Source organism: Perca flavescens, chromosome 10 (assembly GCF_004354835.1).
Source record: "Perca flavescens isolate YP-PL-M2 chromosome 10, PFLA_1.0, whole genome shotgun sequence".
NCBI classification, from domain to species: Eukaryota; Metazoa; Chordata; class Actinopteri; order Perciformes; family Percidae; genus Perca; species Perca flavescens.
In genome coordinates, this window is record NC_041340.1 from 13,552,577 (window position 1) to 13,578,065 (window position 25,489).

Sequence of the window (25,489 nt, forward strand, 5' to 3'; positions counted from 1 at the left end):
TAAATGTTGCCGATTTATTTTGGCCAATATTTGGCCGATATGTGCTTGTTTTTAAACCTCTATTTGAAAGATGAAATGTAACGCTAATAATTACTTAAGATACACAAAATTTTCCAACAAAAACATTTATTGAACACTTACCCGTTACCCGTGTTCGTACCGAAAATCTCCTCCCTGTCGAATTCGCGGATATTGGCCGATGCCGATTATGTAAAAATTGCCAAAAATCGTCCGACCTCTAATATTTTCCTATTTTTTTTAATGTGGGACATAATCCCAAATCTCATGTGATCTGAGCCCATATTTAACAAACATCTGAGCAGGAAATCTGTCCAATCTGGTCTAAATTCTTAGGACGCATATTTGCTTATACTTTTATGCTTAGGAATAAAAGCATTGATCAACTTTCCGAACCTACGGAAGTCATCATGTCTGCTTGAGGATTTAGGAGAGCTGCAGCGCTGTCCTGACATTTTAGTAGTTCCCAGCAGATCAAATAATAGCACAAACATACGTGCACATTCTGGGAGGTGTACACTGACGATTTTCAAAGGGTTTTTATACATCTACTGTACAGCATAAGACAGCGACAAAAGCTTGATCAAAATGGCAACTTTATGGCTTTGAAAATAGAACCTGTTCTTTTAAAGAGGTGCTTGCCACTGCATTTCACTCTCAAACTCAACTCTGCAGAAGCCAGAGGAACATGTAGATACATCACATCAGACCTGACGATTTTTTCTCTGATCTTCCACAACCCATACAGATTTACAGTTTACTGAACAATTAGATTAATTTGTCATATCAACCTGCAATCTGCCAGTTGCACAACTGGTTTCTGTCTACCATCACATAGCAGTAAGGACTATTGTATAGGAATCCTTGGTGTTGTTTGGGGTAGCAACTTGAAATTTCATTTTTTGCACTCCTTGGGGGGTCATTTCAAAGTGACCGGTGAGCATGGTGTTCTGTCAGCTGTCTGCACTTACTAGTTGATTTAATTCTGATAAAGACTTTATTTTCATGTACTGTCAGTGTGAATTGAGTTACCACCGAAGTAAGTCTCAAATATCATTGGAGCATTTCAAACTTGAGAAATATTCCTTTTAAAGTACATTTAGAACAGATAAAACATGCATGATTAATTGTGAGTTAACGATGGACAATCATGCGATTAATCATGATTAAATATTTTAATCGATTGACAGCCCTACTTTAAACCAACCACACTTGTCTTGGGCGCCGCTAAGCTCCGGACACAGCGACGGTGTCTCTGCAAAACTGTTTCGGGAAGGGAACTTGTTTTGGTGGAACATTTGTACCCCACAAAAGAAAATGCCACATACAATATTAAAGTATGTGATACATGGTTATTTGCTTTTATCAGTGTATCGCCGTGTGTACTTCGTCCATAGCAATCCCTACCAATCAGTCCCAAAACATCAGTTTGACAGTAAATGCCCTAAACATATTCTTTGTAAATCTTTACAATCATTCCTCAAAAGAACCAAACAGGCCTGCCTTATTGCACGATACAAAAATCTATCTTCAAAAATTAACATTTTCAGCGTGAAGCTTGCCAGCTCGAAGTTTGTTGTTGTTTTACCACAGCGATGGGACTTTGAGAATGTGAGCCACGCATCACCACCATAAGTGGAGTGATCTACCTGCCACTTGGATGGAGAGTGTGCTTATTACCTGAAGTTACATGTAAAGGATATCAGCTGCCTTTCACTTTCCAGAACAGCACAGGTCAATGATTTTCGCTCTTTGTATGTGTTACCTTGGTTCTACCATATCCATCAGCGTTCTCTTAAATATTTAACTTACATTTGTGTGAGGTGAAGGATTCTATGAACAAGGGTCAACAAAACAAGAGTGGAAGTGTGTGGTAGGTTTAAATAATTCTATGAAGGATTTTGTAAGAAAAACAAAAACGTTTTTCTTTTGTTTGTTGATGCAAGTTTGTTATGTTTTGCAGTCTTGATTTGATTTGTGTAGTTTCATAGATACGATGTGGGATGAATTCATCATAATTTGTATATTAGATTATAACAGGATTGATAGCTTGTACACATTTTTTTAAGGTTCAGAAATAGACATTTTTAGACTAGCTAGCAGTGTGGGTCTAGAGATAACAAAGTCAGTTGGTCTGGATCTAACTAGCAAAATTAGCTCTTGATTTATCGGCCATCCAAACATTTTGTTTTCTAAAAACAATTATATGGGTAATGGGACATCTTGCATGGCTAAAAACCTTTAGTTTCATTTTGCTTTATGGCACACTACTTAAAATCTAGGCTAAGAAAAGGTTCTGTGGGCTGTATTTTGTATCAGCCTTGCTGTATATTGTGTCCACTGCAATTTTCATTTTACATTCCGTAAATACAAGTATTGAATACTTAGTGATATTACTTTTTTGTACCATTCAACCTTAGTATTATTATTTGTTATATATTTACATAAATGTTATGACTTGAGATAGATAAAACAGTAATTAAAAACTTTAAATTATTAGAAACTAACAAACTGAGAGTCTGAAACGTAAAGTCACCAAAATGCACAGCTCAAAGCTACATTAACAGCACACAAAAGAAGATGTACCCTGTGTGACCACATATCTTTTGGGATTCATTCAGTGCTCCTGTAATTTCTTTTATTTTGTATCTTAGGACATTGTAGACAACTGTTACAAAGGCCACAAGCTTTAAAAAACTGTTAGTGGACGGACTTAAATTTTAATCAAATGAATCAAAGCAGAACATTAAGTAAATAAAAAACTAAAGTTGTTGCTCTTAATGGCCCTTTCTTTTTAAACTTTCTTTTTTGAGATGTGATGAACAGAAAAGTACGGTAAATATTTTATATCCAATTTCTGCCATCTGATATGCCCTGTGCATTATAGTTATTTCAGCCGGCTATTCAATTGATCAAAGTATAATGTAGCTCCATGTTTGGCATGGTAAATCACTAAGCAGACACCGGTGGTGCTTAGTTTCAAGCTATAATGTTCAGAGCTCTTTGTTGCATGAAGCTTTGGGCTTCAATTGGAATACTGTAGCACTGAATAGGTCAGTACTCCCACAGAGGGGCAGTTGTATGGCTTTGCCTGTAATACAATATGAAAGATGTAGCACTTGCACAGAAGCTTTCAATAACAAATCTCCCCACCTAAACATCATAAAATAATAACACTGTTCTATAGACTGAAATCAATGCGTGTGCAAGCCATCTAAAAACGAGACCAGCGACCAGTCAAACAGAAACAGTAAGAGAGTGTCTGCCTGTCACTTTTTCTGTTGCTCTTTAGTCACTTACTGTGGCTGGCGATGCAGACTAATCTTTTCATCATTTACCAACATTTCACTTGCCAAGTATTTGCAGATCCCTACACCCACTCTTTGCTATGGTATTCTGTCCTTGCTTTTAGCAATATACAGTACTGTATACACTGTAACTACTTGTATTCTCTTGAGCAAGACACTGAGCACAGCCTGGAGTGGCACTAGGAGTGCCACTATGTCCACTCTGGAAAATGTATGATAATGTGCGTTGCAGAGGAAACAAATAGAAACAGGTACTGATACTACATGCATAGCGACTGAAGTTCTACTGCAGCTTAATTTGTTCATGCCCTTTCTCTATGTTTTAGGGAAGAACCTTGAAGTACAGTTTGGAATGAGCTATGCCAACACTGATGATCATCATCCTGACTGAATTATGTAGTGAGGAGGTGATTGATTGAATGTCATTAATGTCAGTTTTTATTTAAAGCAGCACAAAGACTCAGTGCTGTTTAGCTTGAAAATACTTTTAATATATAAACAGAGAAAGAGAGAGACATAATGCGCACATGCCAATATACATGTACATATTTTCTCATGGTGGCTCAGTGCTTATCACTGTCGCCTCACAGCAAGATGGCCTTCTGGGGGGTTTCTGTGGAGTTAACATGTTCTAGGTTGCCTCGATATATTCTCCCTCCCTGAGTATATGCGTTTGCCCTTTGATTGACTGACTGGTGACCTGTCCACGGTGTACCCTGCCCCTCATGAAATGCATGATGGGATAGTCGCCCATGTCCCTGAACAGCATAAGCAGTATAGAAATTGAATGTATTGATGGATATTTGCTCATGCATAACTACATTTGTTATAGCAGCAGAAAGTCAGTAACGTCTTTTGGTCTTTTGGGGAACAAATGTTGTTTGACAGGAAGACCGATGGTCATCTCACTTCAGGACATTTTTACTGTGTACCATGGACTTTGTATTAAGTTAACATCAAGCCCACAACATAATGGACTTTCGATGCGACTGAAATGTTCTTAAGGGAACATGCATCTTGCCAGTAAACCTCTTGTTTATATCTAAACACTTGCTTTTGGGCTAATCTGAGATTTTCGATGCATACATTTTATAGCAGTTAGCATAACTACAACGTAATTGCGTCCAGCCAGTAGAAATAAATCAAAATATAAAATAACAAATTGCTTCCCTAAGACCGACCATGAATTTTTCATTTTGCCTGCGGAATATACATGATTGCAGAAAGTAACACAATTTGGTGGCACTTAACTAGAGGATTATAGCCATCAATATTAGATGAACAAGTTCTCACCAAAGTTAATGAAATCCTTGGATGTATGCCCACATTAGGAGAAGAGACAGATAGGAAACAGATTTGACCTCTTCTTTCTTCAATGTGGAATTGCTACACTGATATTTTAATGGCCCAGAGAAACAAGTACCTTATGTTTGACCAAAAAACGCTTTAGCCATAACACAAGTGCTCCTCTACTTCTTAAGCAACTAGGGTTATTTAATCAGACTCTTTTTTAGAACTTAATTGATGCTAGTCATACGATGGAATAATTAATGTTTTTTTTTACGAGGGAGAGAAAAAATTAGACTAGTAGGCCAGCAGCCAGTTAAAGTGGGTGGTAGTAACATTACTATTATTATTATTATTGTAAAGATGAATTGTGTTAGTAGTGTTAGTATTAGCATTGTTATTTGTGTTATTAGTTGTAATAGTATGTTGTCCACTGAGGCAGTTTTCTCAGATGAACAGAAAGGACCTTGCATAGCCTCAGGACAAACACTGTAGAAGGACCATCTTTCATTTTCTTTGTGGTATCTTTGGGGACATTCAGAAGGCAAGCTGCAAAGGACCTAAGGGTATACGTGAGGGGACAGAAAATGATGGACAGTCTGGGATGTAGGGAGGGGTCAAAACACTTAGAGCCTTAAAAACCTTGTGGAGGACTACATTATGTTGCAACCTGAAGCAGCAAGGCATACATTTTTGATGAAAAACTTTTTGCGCAGACAGTCCGTCCTTTCTTTTATGTCTATTCTGTTTTAGTCCAACAACAATAGAGAGAAGGTAAAGATAGAGCAGACTGCAGACATTTCCCACAAACATCTGTTGCAAAATTTCTAATTTATATTATGTTTTAATTAGTGCACACTATGTGTTGAAGCCATTTATTAATAAAGTTTTCTGACTTGTAAACTCAAGGAAAACATCACAAGTACCGATGTTTTCCTACAAGCCGTTATAATAGTATACGTGTTTGTTCTAGATTATCTTTATCCAAGTTTTAGTTAAATTGCAGTTCATCCAAGTTTTTAGTTCTTACTTTGTGCAATGATGTTCAATAAAGCATTTTTTATGTCAAAATATACCAGTTCTACCCTGTTGGTACCTGAAAGCACCAAGGGTGTAACCAAATGTTCACTACATAAACGTGTGGTGTAGAACTGAAAAGAAATAAATAAATGTTTTCCAAAGTTGTAGCGTTGGTGTTAAACAAATGTTTAATACATTAAATTCAATTTTGTGTATTTATGAAAGCACATTTCCAAGCATACCAGATGTCCATTTTCTCTTATTGTCCTCTAGAGCCTCGCTTCTGCTCTGTTCTGGTAATCAAGAGAATCATCATGAAGACATTCCTATCGCTTATTTATATTTATGGAAATAAAGATCTACCTGTAAAAATGATTTATTTCATAATTTGAGTCAATTATTAGCGTTTTACACCAAAATATAGAAAACAGAAAGAAAGAAAATGAATAACCTCTATTTTTAAAAGTATCGTCAGTGTATCAAATGGAAGTAATGTAGTCTGAATCTCACTTAATGCTGAGCTGCGTTGTTGCATCCATAGAAAGCAGGAAGTGGGGAAAGAATCCCCTCGATAAAGAGATTCTCCTAAATGAGAGTGAGTATTTAGTCATGATTGTGAAAATAATAGATAAGACGTTAAGTGTGAAAAATTATCAAAATTTTTCGGCCTAGAAATGAATTCAAATTAGAAATGAACACTTTCTTGAAGGTAGAGAGAAGTATGTAATGCAAGCAGTACAGCATAGTCGACATACTATACATTTACTTCTTGTTTGCTGTGATAACAGCTATTATATATATTAGACACAATAATTATGTAGAACTTTTACTTGTCCATATATTACCAGAATCTCATATTGCAGTTACACTGTTGTATGAACAGAATTTCTCTTCACAAATATTGGTTCCATTTCCTGTTCTCTCAAGACTAACATGAAGGAGCAAAAACAAAGACTGGATTTACTGAATTGTGCTCCCCTCAGCTAGCGTCCTTTCCCTCTTTGTTGTCCCACTTTCTCATTTACTCTTACCGCCTCTGTATCACAAATATATATGCTGTATATGCATCGGTATTCTGCAGTAAACCAAGCCAGTTTGTTCTTTCTTTTTTATGTTTTTAAATATCTGCAAAACATATGCTGGGAAGGCAACATTCAAACTGGAAGACTTATTGTAACCAGATATTTGTAAATTTGCAACATTATGGTGTTTTGTTTTTATTAAGAAAACAGATTATCATCATTATCATTATGATACACTACACTAAATATCAATAACTTATAAATTGGTTCTGCATGTCTGTTAATGACAGTTGAGTAGTTGTAGGTGGTGGGTTGTAGCGTGTGCTAATTTTGTCCGAGATCACAGAAATACCTCAGCTCAACTTTGCCAGTTGCCTCAAGCTAATGCATCTTATTCCTAATTGAGGGTCTCTTCCAATTCACTGACTCAATACAAATTACTTTAATACTCAAACCTTTATTATTTCAAATCATTGTCAAAAAGGCGGGATAAATCATTGACTTATGCCCCATTAATGTCAGAAAATTGCCCCATGCATTTTGCGTTATTGACAGTTAGGGGCCTGAAAACAAGTCATGCTAATGACATAATCTGGCTGTGACCACACTGTGCTGCCCACCCTCCTCCTTCCTCTCTCTTCCCTTGGCTTAGACAAACGGGCTCATCTGTACTGGATCATTTGCCGTCTCCTGATACGCTGTGGTTTATAGCCAATTATCTCTTGCGATCCATTATCGATTACAGTGTTATCTTTCTTGCATTGCTTAATCTTTTGGCACAGGAACACAGCGGCTCACAGGGGGGCTGGATACAAACGACTTAGCGATGGGAACACTAGTTAAGATGGATGGGTGTTCATTTGCTTGTAGATGGGTTACACACACATACAGTTTAAATTCAAACTCATTGAGAACGAATTCAGGGGCAGGGTGTTTTTTCTTATTTGCAGCTCTCCCTGTTAGGATTTAAATACTACAACAGTCACTTTATCCAAGTGAGTGTTAAACCTTTGATATTAGTCTGAATGACTAATTTCCTCTGAGGTTTATTCAATATTGCTTGTGTTTGCTTTCTTCTGTAAATTAACATGGCTTACAATAAACCAGCAGGGCAAAAACTATTTTTATATATTAGTGTTGTGTAACTGATTTTTTTGTTTGTGTCTTTGTCTTCTTTCCAGTTGGGTTAACAACTTTGGTTATGAGGGTCTTGGCCTTCTTCTCGATGCTTTGGAGAAGCTGCTGGACAAGAAACAGTAAGTGATCTCCTATGACATCCCATCTCTGTGTAATTTTTATAGTACCAGGTTCTGTTCATATACTCTCAATATCCCTTTCATTGCTGTTTTTTTTCCAGGCAAGAGAATATTGATAAACGGAACCAGCATAAACTTATCCAATGCTTGAAGGCTTTTATGAACAATAAGGTTAGTATGAGTCAACAAAGAAAAGACGGTCCACACAATTGATTTATTAGATCATTAATTCTACATCACTAGACATGCATGATGACTTAATATTGCTTGGACTTAGTCCTAAACGACCTGGAATGTGAATTACATTTGTATTAACTATACTTAGTGTAAAGGTAATGTCTAGTATTTTGTACCAATAAAAAAATATCACTTACAAGTACAGAAGCCACTCTTTGTGCACTTATAGTAGAAATGTCTAATAGTAGCTCAGGTGGCCAGGACTCAAAACCTGATTTGAATCTGGACTCTGACAAGCCTGGGATAGTGGCACAGCAAAGTGGAGCTAATTTTACCATTTCAGGCCCATGGTCTCAGATCTTTTAATTATCCTTTTTTGGAAAGTCTGGCTCATTTCTCAAAAGTGGCACATATTTCAAGGATAGATGAACTATTGATATTGCTTCTCGTAGAGTTAATCCCCACACATGGTCATCTCTGCCCGTTCCTTCAGTTGTGGGGAGATTAAAAGGTACAGGAGACTGTAAGTATTTGTCCCTATAGTCCTGTCCTGAATTGAATTAATTTATCATCCTCTCCATTTTCTCCCATGGCCTCGTTGTCCCTCCTTATAAGAAAATTAAGGCTAACTATAACTTACGTACATTAGTGCTTCTTTGTATAATTCATTTTTAACTTGAAGTGAAATATAAATGCAAATGCTGTCATTAATTTATACCCAAGGGACCGTTTCTGTAACCTACCCCCTCCCTTCCATGTCTCACAGTATGGACTGCAAAGTATCTTGGGAGATGAGCGGAGCCTGTTGCTGTTGGCACGAGCAATCGACCCCAAACAGACCAACATGATGACCGAGATTGTCAAAATTCTCTCTGCTTTCTGTATTATTGGAGAGGAAAACATGTAAGTTGAAGTCAAATTACCTGATTGTTTCTCAGATTCGCTCTCTCACACACACACACACACACACACACACACACACACACACACACACACACACACACACACACACACACACACACGCACACTTTCTCATGTCTTGCATACCATTAAAGCGACATCTCTATATAGCTTATCATATGCCCACCCACTCAACATGTAAATTGTATGCCAAGAATGTTAAGTAAGGCACAGATCTTGTCACAGTTCAGATTACGTAATTGGGAGCTTCAGTTGAAGACATTTGAAAATATTTGCAATTGACATTCCACTGCTGCCCCAAGTAAGAAAGTGTGAATAGAAATCCATGTGGTCCCCAGAGTGTGAAAAAAATAAAAAAAATAAAAATAGAAACAATCTCCTGGTAAATCAGGATAATCTGCAAACCTCGCTGTGGACATTTTCTATTGGATCTATTTTCATCTGGAGACATAGTCCAGAGGTATCAGTGACGCGTTATTATGGATCCCACGTAACTTCTAGGCAAGTCCCGTCCTACAAAGCAGCTTGATTGGTTGGGGTTAGGCATTGACCTCGAGTGGTTAAGGTTAGGATAGACGATTGGTCAGGGGATGGGACCTGAACAAATCGGGTTACGTGCGTAAGCATGGACGCCTGGCTAATAGTATTGTGTGAATGCTATTGAAGGGCGGGTCTTGCCTATAAGTTGCATGGGTTCCATAATAATGCATCAGTGTCAGATATTTCAAAACATTTGCAAATAAAAACAATATGCATTGCTATTTTCCTACTTACTTAAGGGTATGTTGTTTTCTAATTTGGATGAACTGACCCTTCAAGTACTCTTGCCTAACCTCCATTTAAAGTTGCAAGCAAGTTTTCAGTATTCAAAGTTGAGCGAGGGACACATTTCTCTATATTTCTCAGTAAATCACAGCTGATATGGAAACAGCACAACACCAATTTAATATCCTGACTGATGACAGAAAAAGAAATGATAAATATATATAAAACGAAAGTCCGTCTCTGGCTGTAATGTTTAGCAAGATGGAAGGAGACGGCTGCTTCTTGTAAACACTGGAATATCACTACTGTTTCAATCTTCTCCCACTGTGTGGCATATACTCAGACAGGGACCGCACTGCATGCATACATGTTTACCCACTGTGAGCTTATACTGCATTTACAGATGACCTCAGACAGTATAGACATTTGTTTGGTCACATGGTCAGACCATACAGTTTAGTCTGTTTAATGTGTTGAACTACTCTGTAGTTTGCCATGGACCCTCAACCTGGCTGACAGCTTATAAATTGGATTTAGGGGTGTTTTTTATTGTTTCCCAGAGGGCCAGACTAGAATAACAATGGCACTTCAGTGTCAGTCTGTATGCAGTGGTGGAAATAAACAAACCCACACATTTTGTTGGAGAAGCTGAGTTCAGCAGTGTGTCTCACATCTCTGACCATCCAAATAGGCCTTTACAGTATGATTGTGGTACTGTGACTGCATGGTTTCCAAAATGGTTTTTAAGTTACAGTATATATCAAGGAGAGGAATATTAATGCTAAATTAGCATTCATTTAATCCAAATAATTTTTAATTTCAGATGATTCACAGATGCCATTCTTTTGTAAACTGATTTATTTACTAAAAAATGTATATCCATTAAACACAGGTGTTTAACTTATGCAAACCTATAAGTATTTTTTGAAATGAAAACCAACTTTTTCAATGATTTAATATTTAATTCATAATTGTATATTACAATCACCACCACAACACTCAGACACAGACTTGCTCCTTGCATAGCAACACACACACACACACACACACACACACACACACACACACACACACACACACACACAACTATATTTACATATATGCAGATACGCTGTCTCTCTCTCCATTTTCAAAGTATTCAAAAATAGTTTGAAATAAACATGGACATCTTTGCCATGATCATAGCTGTGCATTAAAATGTATGGATCCTGTAGAAATGACAGCCAAAGGAGCTGAGGCTTCACTTTCTTGCTCAGAAACTTCTCTGCCAACCAGTGTTGTGACGCTGGCTCATGTTCAACACCCACTTCAGCTGACAGCATCAAAAGGGAACACGACAAGTTAAGCAGATCTATCTCGCCTGTTTTGAAGCGTCGACTGAACTGGCTTTAAAGCTACTCAGTATGCAGCCCCCCATGCTTGTCTGTGACTTTGTAACCTCTATCACAGAGCATGGCCGTCCCATTTATCTCTGTGTCAAGCTTTCTCCACACATACAGTCCTTTTTGGTCAGACACATGATCTCCCTTACAAAGCAACTGCTAGTATTTTGTCATCCTGAAAGTTCTTTGGGTTGAAATAAGGTAATAAAAATGGCAACAGCAAGCCTATATGGCATGTGTAATTACACATGTTTGCACATGCAGAAATTGGCTGATCCCATACAGCTAACATTTTAATATTTGGCCTTGTGTGATTATTTATTTATTTCTTAAAGTATTTATTGAAACAGCGAGGTGAACTTGTATTTCAGGCAGAAGGTTGAGGATAGGGGATTAAGCTCTTAAGATTTTCAATTGATGAAGGAAATGTGCCCTTTCAGGGACACATAGACCTTTTGCCAATTATTGTGCATATTTATTTATTTTCAAGGATAACCCCTTGAGATGCACCATCTCATTTTCGAGGGGGGCCTTTAAGTATATTGTAAATCACTGTTTACCAAATTGCTCTACTTTAATTGTGGTGTGTGTGTGTGTCTGTGTGTGTGTGTGTGTGTGTGTGTGTGTGTGTGTGTGTGTATGTATGTTGTGCAGCACAGAAGTTTTTTTTTTCATTCACTCGTTAGAGGCTGAAATTGTTAAATGCTCTATTTAGCTATTTAGATGCCTTGAGCCCTTGCAAGTACTCCAATTTGCTTACCTTCTCAATAAGTTTATTAGCACATTAGTGTGGCACTCCCTGCTATAATTTGCACCCTTTCTCACCCAGACAAATACACTCTACCGCAATTGAATTGACATCTAAAAATATTTGCAGTGAAACCTGTTACCCTGTTTTTGTCTAGCAGCAGCTTAGTAACAAGCATGATAAGATCAAAATTGGATACTACAGCCATTACTAGTCTGGATTTCCATCAAAAGAAATGGAAAGCATTCACATTTGTCAGGGTGACCAAAGACTGGCCGAGCAAATATCCACACCAACACACAAGGGGAGATAAGATACATGGTGTTTGAGCTAAAAATTGTGGGTAAATGTCCTGTCAGTGAGGTGATAAAAGTGTTTGTTGACGTTTGTGTTGTGCCTGCTCCCTGTTTTCTTCCAGCCTGGATAAGATTCTAGCTGCCATGACAATTGCTGCAGAGAGGAACAATAAAGAGAGATTTGCTCCAATTGTGGAAGGTCTGGAGAACCACGAAGCCCAGCAGCTCCAGGTCAGCAATTACACATCAAAAAGCAGTTAAAATCACTGTCTGATATTCGTCATGCATTCAGCGCTGCCTTTTTATTAGATTATTCATTTTAAAGAACAAAAGTGACCCTTATGGTTCAACAGCCAATACGGTAGTCACTGTTACTCTATAGCACTGCATTATTCTGTGATGCAGTATACAATTTAGCATTCCTCAAATAGTCACACACACTGATTCATACTACCCAAACTTAAATATAAGCAAGTAACTTATACCACCATATACAGTGAACACAAACCTAGCAGGGTCATTCACAAAAATTCTGTTTTGTCATGAAGAGCACATTTGATGCCAGGCAAGACTGAAATTGACAGTGGTCCACTCTGGGGCCCATTGTACTTCAGCTGTGTTTTTCTCTGCTTCTCTTAATGTCTTTCGGTCCACTTGTCAACCCCACTGCACTTCTTGCACATTATGGGATGTGATCACTAGGCTATTGAAATGCACCCAGAGCTTTATCTATAACAACAGAATAATTATATTAGTAAAAAGCAGCAATGTTGAGTTCCTGAGAAGCATTTAGTCTTCCTCCTCTCTCTCTCTCTCGCTCTCTCTCTCACACACATTTTCTCCTCTTCTCACTATCTACTTATTTTTTTCCTCACATCCTACAAATACTTCCCCCTGTTTTTTTTCAATGCTGCTGTCAAGATGGGTCTCAAAGGACTCGGTGTGAAAGGGCAACTAAAGCACCATACCTCTCTTGGTTTTCACTGGATTTCTTCAGCAGCAGGAAAAACTACACAACAGCAATACTAACACCGCTTAAAACATGTTTTGTGAAACCAAAAGCAGGGAATTACTTAAGGAATTACTTTTTTAACTGCAGGGATTGTGAAGTCATGAAGGAAAAGTCATGAAGGAAACTGATGAGGCGGGTGGTGGAAGTGAAAGTAGATATTCTTTTATTAGGAGGCTGTTGTTTTTCCTTTAAATTTTGCCGTTAATGAAATGAAGCTCTGCTAATTGTAAAGTAAATTAAAATGCTTTGCTGATGCAGGGGGTTCAAGGAAATTAATAGACTTTTTATCCAAAACCTGTGATGGGCTGTAGAAGTAGACTTAGCTAATGTGATTAAAATGTTTTTTTTTTGCTGTAGTTCAGGCTATGCTTGTCTGCTGAGCACGAGAGAAACTCAGCATTTCAACTTTAAAACTGTCCCAGCAGTGGCACTTTTAATTACGATGTTTGGAACCCCCCTGTGCCACCACTGAAGCTCTCTAAACTTATCACAGATAACCCCCCCCCCCCACTTCCACACAACTGCTTTCCACTCCACAGTACATGACCAAGGTATGTTTGAGGTGCTTGATGCAAGAAGAGAAAGAATTTTTCATGAGCTCCATGGCTTTCTTCACTCACATAAATTCTGTGAAGATTTGGTGGAGTTTCTTTTATGTGTCTGGCCTCTGGTGGATACAGTAAAATATCAGGTTTTAATGCACATATATTGCTTAGATGCTCTCAAGCTTTAGTGGAACGTGCAGAAGTCTGCCATGTTTCTGGTGCCTGGCACTAGTGCAACAGAGTCAAAGGTGGTGCATCCTTTACTGCAGCAAGCTTGTGCTTTCCCAAGGGAATATGCAGCATCTAACTGTACTGTATTTATGTACTGCATCAACAATGCAAACAAATATTTTCTATGTAAAGACATAGTGTAGTAATTGCATCCTGTGCAGAGAATGAAGTCGCACTCCTAATGTGTGTGTTGTAAATCAAACTTTTCTGTTCTTTGTTTTGAGAGCCGGTTCAGCCACGCTCAATATGAGTGCATGTGGCCTTGAAAAAACATAGGTATTTCACATATTGTTTTTTTTCAGTATTTTGAATAGCCTACAACCCCTTTAAGGTAAGAGAGAAACAAACCAATATAATTAATTTCTGATCTTCTTTTGTTCTGCCTTTTATCAAACAAAAACTCAAAAAGCTGAAACATTTGATTGTAGCACTTATTCAATATAACTTAAAATGTTGTTTATTGAATGTGTGGAAATATGTTTAGTGGGCAAAGCAAAAACAATGAGTGAAAAGAAAGTATTTCATAGCATACATACAGATGACAGATGATTTGTATGTTTGAGTGTTAAATGTAACCCAGAAAAATAATAAAACTGACCCAGGAAGCCACACAGAATCAGCATTGTTGTGCCTCTTATTTAAGCAACACTGTGGAACTTTTAGCTGCAGCTGTAGTTCCAATGAGACAACCTGTAGGGCGACCATAGCGGGAAAAAAAAAACATAGTGTTGCTTTAATAACACATACGAGCCAAGGGTCAAGGTTTCAGAAGACAATCTTTCACATTGTCCGTGGGAATCCTTCCGTCTGCTATCGATTGTCTGTCCAAGGAAAACTTATCCATGACTTGCTCCCTTGAAACACCTTATTGCTCATTATAATTCATCAGCGATTTCCCTCCTCCACCCAACACACACACACACACACACACACACACACACACATACACACTGAGGCTTTTACCAATAAATCCATTAATAATGCAATAGACACACCAGACCTGTACTTTCTACCATCTCTCTTCTGGTCTACGGTATCTCTCTTTTTCTGGTCTTTTGCTCTCTCTGCTTGTCTGTCTCTCTCTTTCTCTCTCTCTCTCTCTCTATCTATCTATCTATCTATCTAACTTTTTGTCCTCTCGTAATCACTCCAAAACACATATTGAAATTGATGTGTTTTGCAAGGGATATCTTTTTTGTGTCCCATTTGTGCCATTTTGTCTGTTTACTCCTCAGGTTGCTTGCATGCAGCTGATCAATGCTCTGGTCACCTCCCCCGATGACCTGGACTTCCGGATACATCTCCGCAATGAGTTCTTAAGATGTGGCCTCAAGAAGATCCTACCTGTGAGTTATCAAACTATCTCACAGCACATGTTTGGATTATTCACATGCATAAAAAAGGAAGTCCTGGCCCAAATATTTACTTTTTCCTGTGTCAATCAATAATTCAATCCGTTCAGTCAAAATTCTGGTCATAAACACAACACTGTATTGCTTCAGCAATAATGTTAGAACCACATAACTTTTATATGTGGTGCTGTAAATAACACATTACAGCTTGAATGTAATGCTCTTTGAGAGTCCAACCTTGAAAACAACAGAATTTCTTAGATTATGGTTAACACATGACCAAACAGCATTTTCAGTTATGCGACAGCTTGAAAATGCATGTGATATTTATGCAATTGTGCTCAGATTAAACAATCAGGCTTGCAAAACAAATAATCCTGGTGTCACTTTACACAAACGCCATGAATAAGAACAGGTTCTATTATTATTAATTAACAGTAGTAGTCGTGGTATAACTAGTAGCTTGTGACAAGCGTGATGCAGTGCCAGCTCCTCATCACACAGGTCGTCCTGGCATCATTATCCGCAGGCCTACACATCTTCACATGAGGCGAAGGCAAACGAGCTCCAACTCATCACTCAAGCTCTCATTTGTAGCGAGCGGGGTGAACGTGTCACAGAGCCAGTTGTTAATAAGTCATCCCAGCTGCTCCTGTTGATTATTACTGTCATTACTTTAATTATCTTCAATTCTGCCCTGCCCCCTGATATGAGAGAGTCTCAGTGTACAGCCATTTATGAATGCCACGTTCACCGCTTTTAACGGCGACATTCAAAGTGACACTCGTTCATCTAATTATGAGTTATGCTCAGGAGCCAGCGTAGCTGTTGGCAAAGAAAAAGTGGACTCCACTGATAAAAGGAGCGCAATTTGTTTTGTTCTTATAGTCCTTGACACGTGTATTTGGCCCTTATCTTCTCTTCTCCCCCCTTGTTTTGTGGCATTGTGCACCTCCCTCCGAACCAGTGTTGCTCAAGACAGATGGTGCACCAAAAAAACAGTGCAAGGTGATTGATACCTGCAGAAATTGGGTTACATTTGGCTCTGTCTCCGTCTGTAAACTCCACTGCCGGTGATTCATAGAGAAGTGGTAAAGAGCACTGCTGTAGCCCCTTGTGGCTTGAACAGGTGTGCAGGAATAGGTACTGTCTGGAATACCTAGTGAAAGAGTTCAGTGTGTCTCTTTTCACAGTTCTCCGTACAGCTGGAACAGGATAACTAATATTCTAGTATTACAATGTTTTACAGTAAGGCCTGATTAACAGTGACACATAACAGTTTCAACAAGATACAACAATACAAATACTGGAGTAATACATTGTTAAAAGCTATATCTAAGGTTGCTATCATAATCTACATTGCAAGATGACCTTTTGTATAACTGAATATTTTCAGCTGTGTGCTGTATGTCTAACTCATTCTAGGAGCTAAAAGAGACAGAGGAGCTAGACATCCAGCTGAAGGTGTTCAATGAGAACAAGGAGGAGGACTCTATCGAACTCTCCCATCGCCTGGATGACATCCGCGCTGAGATGGAATATCCTTTTGGTCCTCCCTCTGTGTGAATATACAGATGAATAGGCCTGCAGAACTAGCAGCAAGAGATTAGTATATATTGTGGGTTTGGTCAAGCTTTACAGGCTAAAGCCTCTCATGGCTTGGTTCATTAGAGAAGGATTTGAGGAGCCAGAGCACAATACATAGCTCCATCTCTGGCCAGGTATACTCGGTAAATAACCCTGTCATCTGAACCTCCCACCTCTTATCTTCCTCTCCTCCTTACTTTTTTTCCTTCCTTTGTCTGTTGGTACTGGGTCAAGTATGACTGTAGTAAGACTCAAGAGGAAAATATCAAACAGACATATGCTTTCCTGTTTTTACAATTTACTATTCACAGTAGACAATTAATCATTTTCATGTGGAGTTGTATTTTATTATATGCACAATGTTTCTCCTGTTCAGGCATTTGCACTCATTGTCTTTCTGTTCCATTTTAGAAATGTTAATTTTCTTCCCCAGTTCTCTGCCAACGTCCATTTAACTCCAAACATGCAGAGTAGAAGTTGATGACGTGGGCAGTAATTTAGTCCAGAGTTGAAAACTTCTTCAAGCATCCCAGAGAAGACCCTTTTAATAATTCACAAATCTTCTCTCAGGCTATGTATGAAAGGCTGACATTGTGAGCAGACAAACCAGACGCTGACATTGTTATGCAGATGTTCATTCCCACAACCTTATTCTTCCACCAAATCCCAGAGTTCTAGTACTGGCACAAAGTGCTGCCATGAGTGACAGTTTCTGTTGACACATGTAGGTGAGGGGAGGAGGTTGTGTATGTGTGTGTGTGTGTGTGTGTCTGTGTGGAGAGGAAAAAAAAGTGCACCTGGATTCATGATGTGCTTGAGTAGGTTCACAAATGAGAAGGCCCAGTGTTTGTTTCCAAGGACAATGTGGTATTGATCTGCGGGCTCTGAGCATTATTTGAATGCCTAGGCTACCCTCTGTCCCTTTTTTGGACACACACACACACACACACACACACACACACACACACACACACACACACACACACACACACACACATATGCACGATATCTCGCTGGTAGTATGTCTACTTCCTGGGCATTGTATATGTGTCTTGTTTCTCCCAGCAGTTTCATGAATATTAACTTGGAGAGGCTCGTCTCCTCTGTGTCCGGTCCGGTCCAGGTGCCGAGGAGGTGACGCCAGGCCACTAATAAATATTAATAAACTGCGGAATGGTGATTGATTGACCCCACCACTGACTGGCCTACGTCACACTTGACTGCCACTCATGTTTATTCATTATTTGGAGAGGGAGTGTAAAGAGAGAGACAGAGAGCGCGAAAGAGAGCGTAGAGGGGGTTTCATCGAATGGATTGGCATTCTACATTAGGTTTATGTCTGCAGCTTAGTGATAGATGAAGCTAGTTGGATACTTTCCCAGTCTGAGCTTCTTCTCATGTCCTCTGAAATGCTGCTGTGGTGAGGCTATAATTGAATCTCACAGGACTGGTAATTCTCCCAGGCTTCATACTCCGCTAATACAAGGGAGGGAAATGATACTGCAGAGGAGCCTGTATTCCCATCCCTCTCTCTCTCAAAAAAAAAAAAATGATATGGGATAGGAATTTAATTACAGACATTGTTGAAATTAATAGGAAAAGCGTCAAACAGTATTTAAAATAATTGATCATCTCCATTGCAGTGGCTGCAGATTGTTTTGTGTGGATGATCGCATGGGAAATTGAGAATGCAGTTAAGTGCAGTTTTTTTTTTTTTTTTTTTGGAAATAAATTATCTGAAGTATTGATGCTCTCTTAAAGAGTCATCCTTTATTAGGTTTTGATGAAACATTATTAGGAAAGAAATAAAGCATTGACAAAATCTTTAGATTCACCTTTGAAAACGTGTTAGTTGGACCCCTCTAATCGGTCATGTTTTTCTGATCGATAGCAATTGTATATCTGTCAACTATTATAACATGTTAGTAGAAGTAGAAATATAACTGTCTGTTTGGTCTTAATTTGACTTTATATTTGATATTGTCTGTATCAAAGCAGAAGGGGGAGTGAAATCACAACAAACTGCATGCTGCCACGTTTAAAGTGTCATTTCATGACACATTCTCAAGCAAACAAATTAAATAGGCTCCAAATCATTCATTTTGCTTCTTGGAGCTACACTTTTAGAACACTAATAGAAGTTTTAGAAACACAAATGAATCATTTCTAAATTAAACTTGTACTACTAATTTAACTATTAACATACTGTAGAGATCTGACTTTTTAAAATTTGTTTATCTTATACTTTAGGTCGTATAGGGATTCGATCATTTCAATATCAAACGTTTTGTTTTTGAATAATCACTAATATAATTTATTAAACTTTTCTTTTAAACAAATACTCAGCAAATAATCAATACATATATGTAGTATATGATGTTTGAACATGGAATAATAAAAAGATAGTTACATGTCAAAGCCATCCCTACTTCCTCCCGGGGAAAGCAAACATAGGACACCTAAGTAATACCTTATGCAATTTAATAACATGAATTTTGGCTCTTGAGTGCATGTCAGTTTCAATCTGAGAACTGAACCATATTTTTTCCCTGCGAATGATCGGCTCTTCATCATTCCTGCCTCAAACATTCAATTCAAACCAGTGATTTTTCCATGTAATTACTTCCTCTATTCTGAAAGGTTTAGGGTGGCAGGTAAACCAGAGGGAGCATTCCTTATTAGCATTCTCCCTCCTCAAGTTAGCTGTTTACACTGTTCTGAGCTGTAGGATAAGAACACACACACACACACACACACACACACACACACACACACACACACACACACACACACACACACACACACACACACACACACACACACACACACACACACACACACACAAGAGCCTTCCCCTACACTTTCCTGAACTCATAAGGTAAATATTTCTATACTCCCCAGAGAGTTAATGGATAAGAGTAATCACATCTCCATATGTTTTTGCACAACAATGTCTGTCAGAAAACCTAAGGTGAGGAGGGGAAATAAAGAAGTAGTTACAAACAAAACAAGAACAAAGAAAAATTTGAAAAAATTTTGAATAATAAACTCAAATTGTTTTTTGTCCCCTAGAAGTTGAATGAATTCACTTAAACCTCAAACCTAAAACACTGTCATGAAGTTGTTTTCCTTAACCTTGCTCTTGTACTGATATGAATGAAGTGTACCATCTCCTGTCCAATATGGTGAAAGACACTGGCTCAGAGGCCTACTTCCTGTCAGTCCTTCAGCACCTTTTGCTCATCAGAAATGACTATTACATCAGGTAAGATTTTTACTTTTCTACTTATTGACTGATGACCTCATGAGGCTCTACTGGATGTCAGTTGTTTTTTTGTTTTTCACAGTAGATATGAAACGCCTCATACAGCACTCTGAACATATTTATATTATTTCTTACAGGAAATAGTTGTTGTCTCTGTGGGTCCGTTTGTTTGGCTTTGAAAACATAAAAGTAAAAGCCAGATTTAAATTTGTTGTTTACAATTATCCTCCCAAAAGTAAGAAACCTTTTGATGTTTGAAACTTGAACTACCTTTATATTACTGTCACTTTTGTCATTTACCTAGAACTGTTGTATGTGAAAGCAACATCTATTAGCTTGGATCCCTTATTTATTAATTTAATTCAAATTTTAAGTCCATTATCTGAGCGCAAAAAGTGGTCTTGCAGTTTGATGAAACAGACTTAAATTTAAAACAGATACATGCAAATAATAAAATACATAAAATATGGTTAAAATTTGCAAAACAGAATATTTAAAACCCGCCATGCAAGCATATATAAAACAATGTAGATCAGGTGGCAAATAATTAGAGTAGGAATAATATTCTGTTCATTCTTTTGGAATTATGAAATAAACTCTTGAGTTGGCTTTCAACTGCCTTTAAATAGCAAATATGCCATTCACTGAGCAGGAAGGCAGTCATTCCTCTAAATTCAATCAATCAATCAATCAATCAATCAACCAATCAATCTATCAAATCTAATCAAATTTATTTATAGAGCACTTGACAGCAACCAGAAGGTATCCAAAGTGCTTTACATCAAGAACCAAAAATAAAACAACATAACATACAATAAAAAGAATGAATCATAGAAAACGGTAAAATCAGAAAAGGTTACATAGAAACAGGAGGAGGAGAAGGAAATTGTCACACCACTACTACGTACTAAAAGCAATTCTAAATAAATAAGCTTTGAGTTTGGATCTAAAAAGAGCTACATCTGTAATAGTGTGAATGTCAGTGGGTAACTTGTTCCAGAGTCTCGGGGCAGGAACTGCAAATGCCTGATCACCCCACCGTTTATACCTTTACCTTGGGACTTCTAAAACCAGCTGATTTGAAGACCGCAATAACTTCTTGTGCTCATGCAGGGTTAAAATCTCACACAAATACTCCGGGGCCAGGCCATTAAGGCCTTGAAAACAAACAATAAAATCTTAAAATTGATTCTAAAACGCACCGGCAGCCAATGTAGGGTGTAGAGAACGGGAGTGATGTGTGCACGTCTAGATGTATTTGTTAAAAAGCGAGCAGCAGCATTTTGCACAAGTTGAAGGCGCGAGATGGAGGTTTGATTTAGACCAACAGAAAGAGCATAACAATAATCCAGCCTTGAACTAATAAAGGCATTAATTGCCTTCTCTAGATCGTGCATGTTAAGGAAGGGCTTAACTTTAGCCAGGAGACAAAGCTGGAAAAAGATCATTCTAACAACGTGCTTGTCAAATTTCATGCCGCAAACGAATGTCACCCCCAAATTTTTGACAGTTGGCTTAGTGTATGAAGCCATAGCTCCAAAACTCAAAGCTGGACTGTCTGACATGCATGAAGTACCGAAGATAATACACTCAGTTTTATCTTCATTCAAATTAAGAAAGTTGTGTGAAAGCCACAACTTAATATCCTTAATACAACTAAGCAGGGTTTAGTGCAACATTGTCATTAGGTTTCATAGGCCAATACATTTGCAAATCATCTGTATAACAATGAAATGACAGGTTGTGCTTGCCTATAATAGCCCCTAAAGGCAACATATATAAGGAAAACAGGATGGGGCCAAGAATTGAACAGGTACCCTGCAAAAGCAGGTGACGAGGAGAGGTCACCAATCATGACAGAGAAGCTCCTATTTGCCAAATAGGAGCTAAACCATTTATTTTGTGCATGTCATAGGTTTACAAAGCCCAAAGTCCACCCCAAAGGGACTTACCATCTTCCAGAGAAAACATTCTTCACCAACTGCTCCAAACAGCTTTATTGTAGTCCAGCCTTTACTTCCGTGACAAACGTGTGTCACTTTGTAACACACGTTATAATGCTCACCTAGCTGCTAGCGTGGTACGCCCTCATACTCTGCTTCTAACTGGCTGGTAGTCCTTACCTAGCTACTGCACATGTGCGACTCCCAACAAAGATGGAACATTAGTGCGATGCCTCACTCGGTAGCTAAAACAGAGAGCTCAACACACAGGGTGAAAAGAGGAGTTGCAGCAATGTGTAGTATTTACAAAAAAAAAAAAATATATATATATATATATATATATATATATATATATTTTTTTTTTTTTTTTTTTTTTAATTAAACCATGTAAACCTATTGTGGTGCAACCTCTAAATACAATTATAAACCTGAAAATGACCATAATATTAAGTAACCCAATTAAGTGCTGAGCCTCGGATGCCTATACAATGCTCAAGGCAAGAGAGAAGGACCACTGTATCAAAAGCCGCTGTGAGGTCCAAAATCCCTAATACAGCAGGATTCCAGCGCAATATCATTGTGTACTCTCAACATTGCAGGCTCAGTGCTGTGATGTAATTTGAAACCAGATTGAAATTTTTCAAACAGAGTTCTGTTGTAAAAAGTCTTGTATGATGAGATACATGATGAGATACTTGCATGATGAGAGACTGGACTAAAATTGGACAACACTCTGGGGTCAAGATGAGGCTGCTCTATGACCACAGCATGTTTAAAGGCAGCTGGGACTGAACCTAAACTAAGACAAGAATTTAAAAAAGTAAGTAGACTCGACCCGATGGTATTATTAAAAACCTCCTTTATCATCCTGGCGGGAACAATGTCGAAAAGACAGTTGGTAGGTTTCATGTGTTGCACTACCTCAGTGAGCAACGTCAGAGAAACTCAAGCTTAAATTGAGTGACACTGATTCATTCACTGCTTTGTCAGACCTTTTTGCAGATATAAGACTTAAAAAAAAAAAAAAGAAGACGAAGGGAGGATGCAAGGAAGAAGATGAATTTACCATAGACAAGTTGCTTTTCCCTTGGAGTTATGAATAATGTATTCCACATCTATTCGTAGGAAGTGAGAAATAGATTTCACATTAACCATCTGTTACAGCCACATTCACCGCGGCTCCAGTGTCCAGCTACCCCTCTGTGAGCCAGCAATAACAAAGGATCAGGGCCAGCGCTCATAAAAATAAGTAAATAAATAAAAAAAAAACTGATGGTCTTTTTAAAGATATGTTTTTAAAAAAAAAAATCCCTCCTGCCTCCATCACAAATGCAAGGACAAACACATGTGCAAACAGACATTAACGCCAGGAATTCATTCTGACTGAGGCTTTTTATTCCCCATACATCACTGGTGTGTGATTTAAGATGATGGAAGATGCAGTACTACAGTACATGCAGATATTTCCAATAGATACTATCTATCTTTTTTCACCCTTCACCTTTAAAGTTAACACCTTTTTTATGTTGTGATCAGAATTGGGTAGTTGTATAGTATACGTAGAATATTCCGTCAGCTTGGAACAAAAACAGAAATAGGCGAATAGAGAATGTGTTATAGCAAAGCATGACTCTAGTTGAAATCGTTTAAAGGTGCAGTCTTTGGTTAAGTATGTTGTATTAACATGTGACAGACTTTGGCTTTATGATTAAAGGAATGCATCAGTGCTTATAATATTCTATCTAAAGTAAAGGATGATGTTGTTTTTATCATTGTTTTATTGGAATCAATAGCACACTTGGTACTTTGATGCATGTGTCAAATAATGATCTACATTAAATGATAATTAATTGAATAATACAGTATAATACGTATTTTTCTAATAATAAGGTCTACAACGGGCAAAGTGCTCGGTCTACTGTCATTCCTCTTAACACAACATTAGTTGTTGCGCTCCCTCCGGGGCTTGGTTTATTTTTGATAATTAATCTCTCACTGCAAGCCTAATGAATGGGAGCACATCAAACCCACCCAGTAAATATAGAGCAGATCTGCTCTTTTGGAGCCTAGTGATATGGGGATTATACTGGTTATGTGGAGCAGAGCTGGATCAAGTGGCTGGGGCTGTGCTGAACTGCAAGCTATCATTGAAAGAAATGAATGTGCCAAAGTAAAAGAAGAGGTGGGGAATGATGCAGGGGACATACGCTAGCTTCTGGAGCCCAGCCCTGCCCACTGTGGAGGGGCCTGACAGTTCTGGGTCACTCTCTCCATCTCCAGTTATCTCCACCCAGCCTCTATCTGCTTGGTGGTGGCAGAGGATGGAGGACGAAGGGAAAATAGGGCGGCTTATTGAGATAATAATGTGGTGTACATTGGTGACAGTTGTAAGCCGAGTGCCACAGTGCTTAAGCCATGCAGGGCGATGTGTGAGCTTTCACTAGCATTTTCCAATCATGAGTGGGCGAATCCGCCAGCTCAAGCTTAATGTATGGCATTTCATGCTTTCAAAACAGTGCACCTAAATGCTGAATTATTCTTATTTGCTTTGGCTCAGAATTTTGTGTTCTTTCATATTTCTGTTCATAACGTGATATGGCCTGTCCACCCACAAGGTACCAACAGAACATAGCCTTGGAATTTACAGGCAACAGTATAGAGTCAAAGTCTTGGAATTAAACTTGATTCCATTTCATTTTGATTAGAAGTTGCTGTTTATCACAGTCCTTTTTCTTTCGACACATACTTGGATATATGTGGGTTTTTTTTTTAGGTACACAAAATAACATCTGACACTTTGCTCTCAGCTCTGCCGCTCAAATCAATTATTACATTTTTCTAACATTAGTGCTCCTTCCCTTCATGCAGAACCATCAGACGTGAAGGCTTTGATCAGACCTTGAGTTCTTTATCAGCATCAAAGTTATCATAAAATCTTCTCTAAATCCCTGCATTTCAATTATTATCATAGAAATCTATTGGACAATCTCAAAAAGCTAAAAGGGCATTCAACTACAGCATAGAGGGATTTCTCGAACTTGTGTTAACTTTGTCATCTTCCTGATGTTGTAATACAGGATATGCCAAAACAGGAGTTTGCAAAGATACCACGGTTTTCTTAAAAAGAAAATAAACATCTGCATCATCAGTTGCCACTGGAAGGATATTTGGAGTGTTGTACTGTATATTTGTGCTTTGGGAGTCATAGGACATAGCCTCTTATCTGTGACCACTAGAAAACTGTTTATTTAAAAAGGAGATGGAAGGAGTTTATGTGATCATTGAATCTTTCTCCATATGCTGATATTGTATTCCCCTATTAGTAATTTATTCATCCCGATTCCAGATTTTATA

General features: G+C 38.2%; 1 protein-coding gene across 1 annotated transcript in view; it reads left to right on the plus strand.

The window, feature by feature from the left end:
* Nucleotides 1-25,489, plus strand: part of diaph2 (diaphanous-related formin 2) — a 410,316-nt gene that overhangs the window by 114,991 nt on the left and 269,836 nt on the right. The window contains 7 exon segments of the mRNA XM_028589075.1: nt 7,837-7,911; nt 8,013-8,082; nt 8,855-8,991; nt 12,323-12,431; nt 15,224-15,334; nt 16,766-16,878; nt 20,076-20,192. Of these exon segments, the coding sequence (XP_028444876.1) occupies nt 7,837-7,911; nt 8,013-8,082; nt 8,855-8,991; nt 12,323-12,431; nt 15,224-15,334; nt 16,766-16,878; nt 20,076-20,192 (732 nt within the window).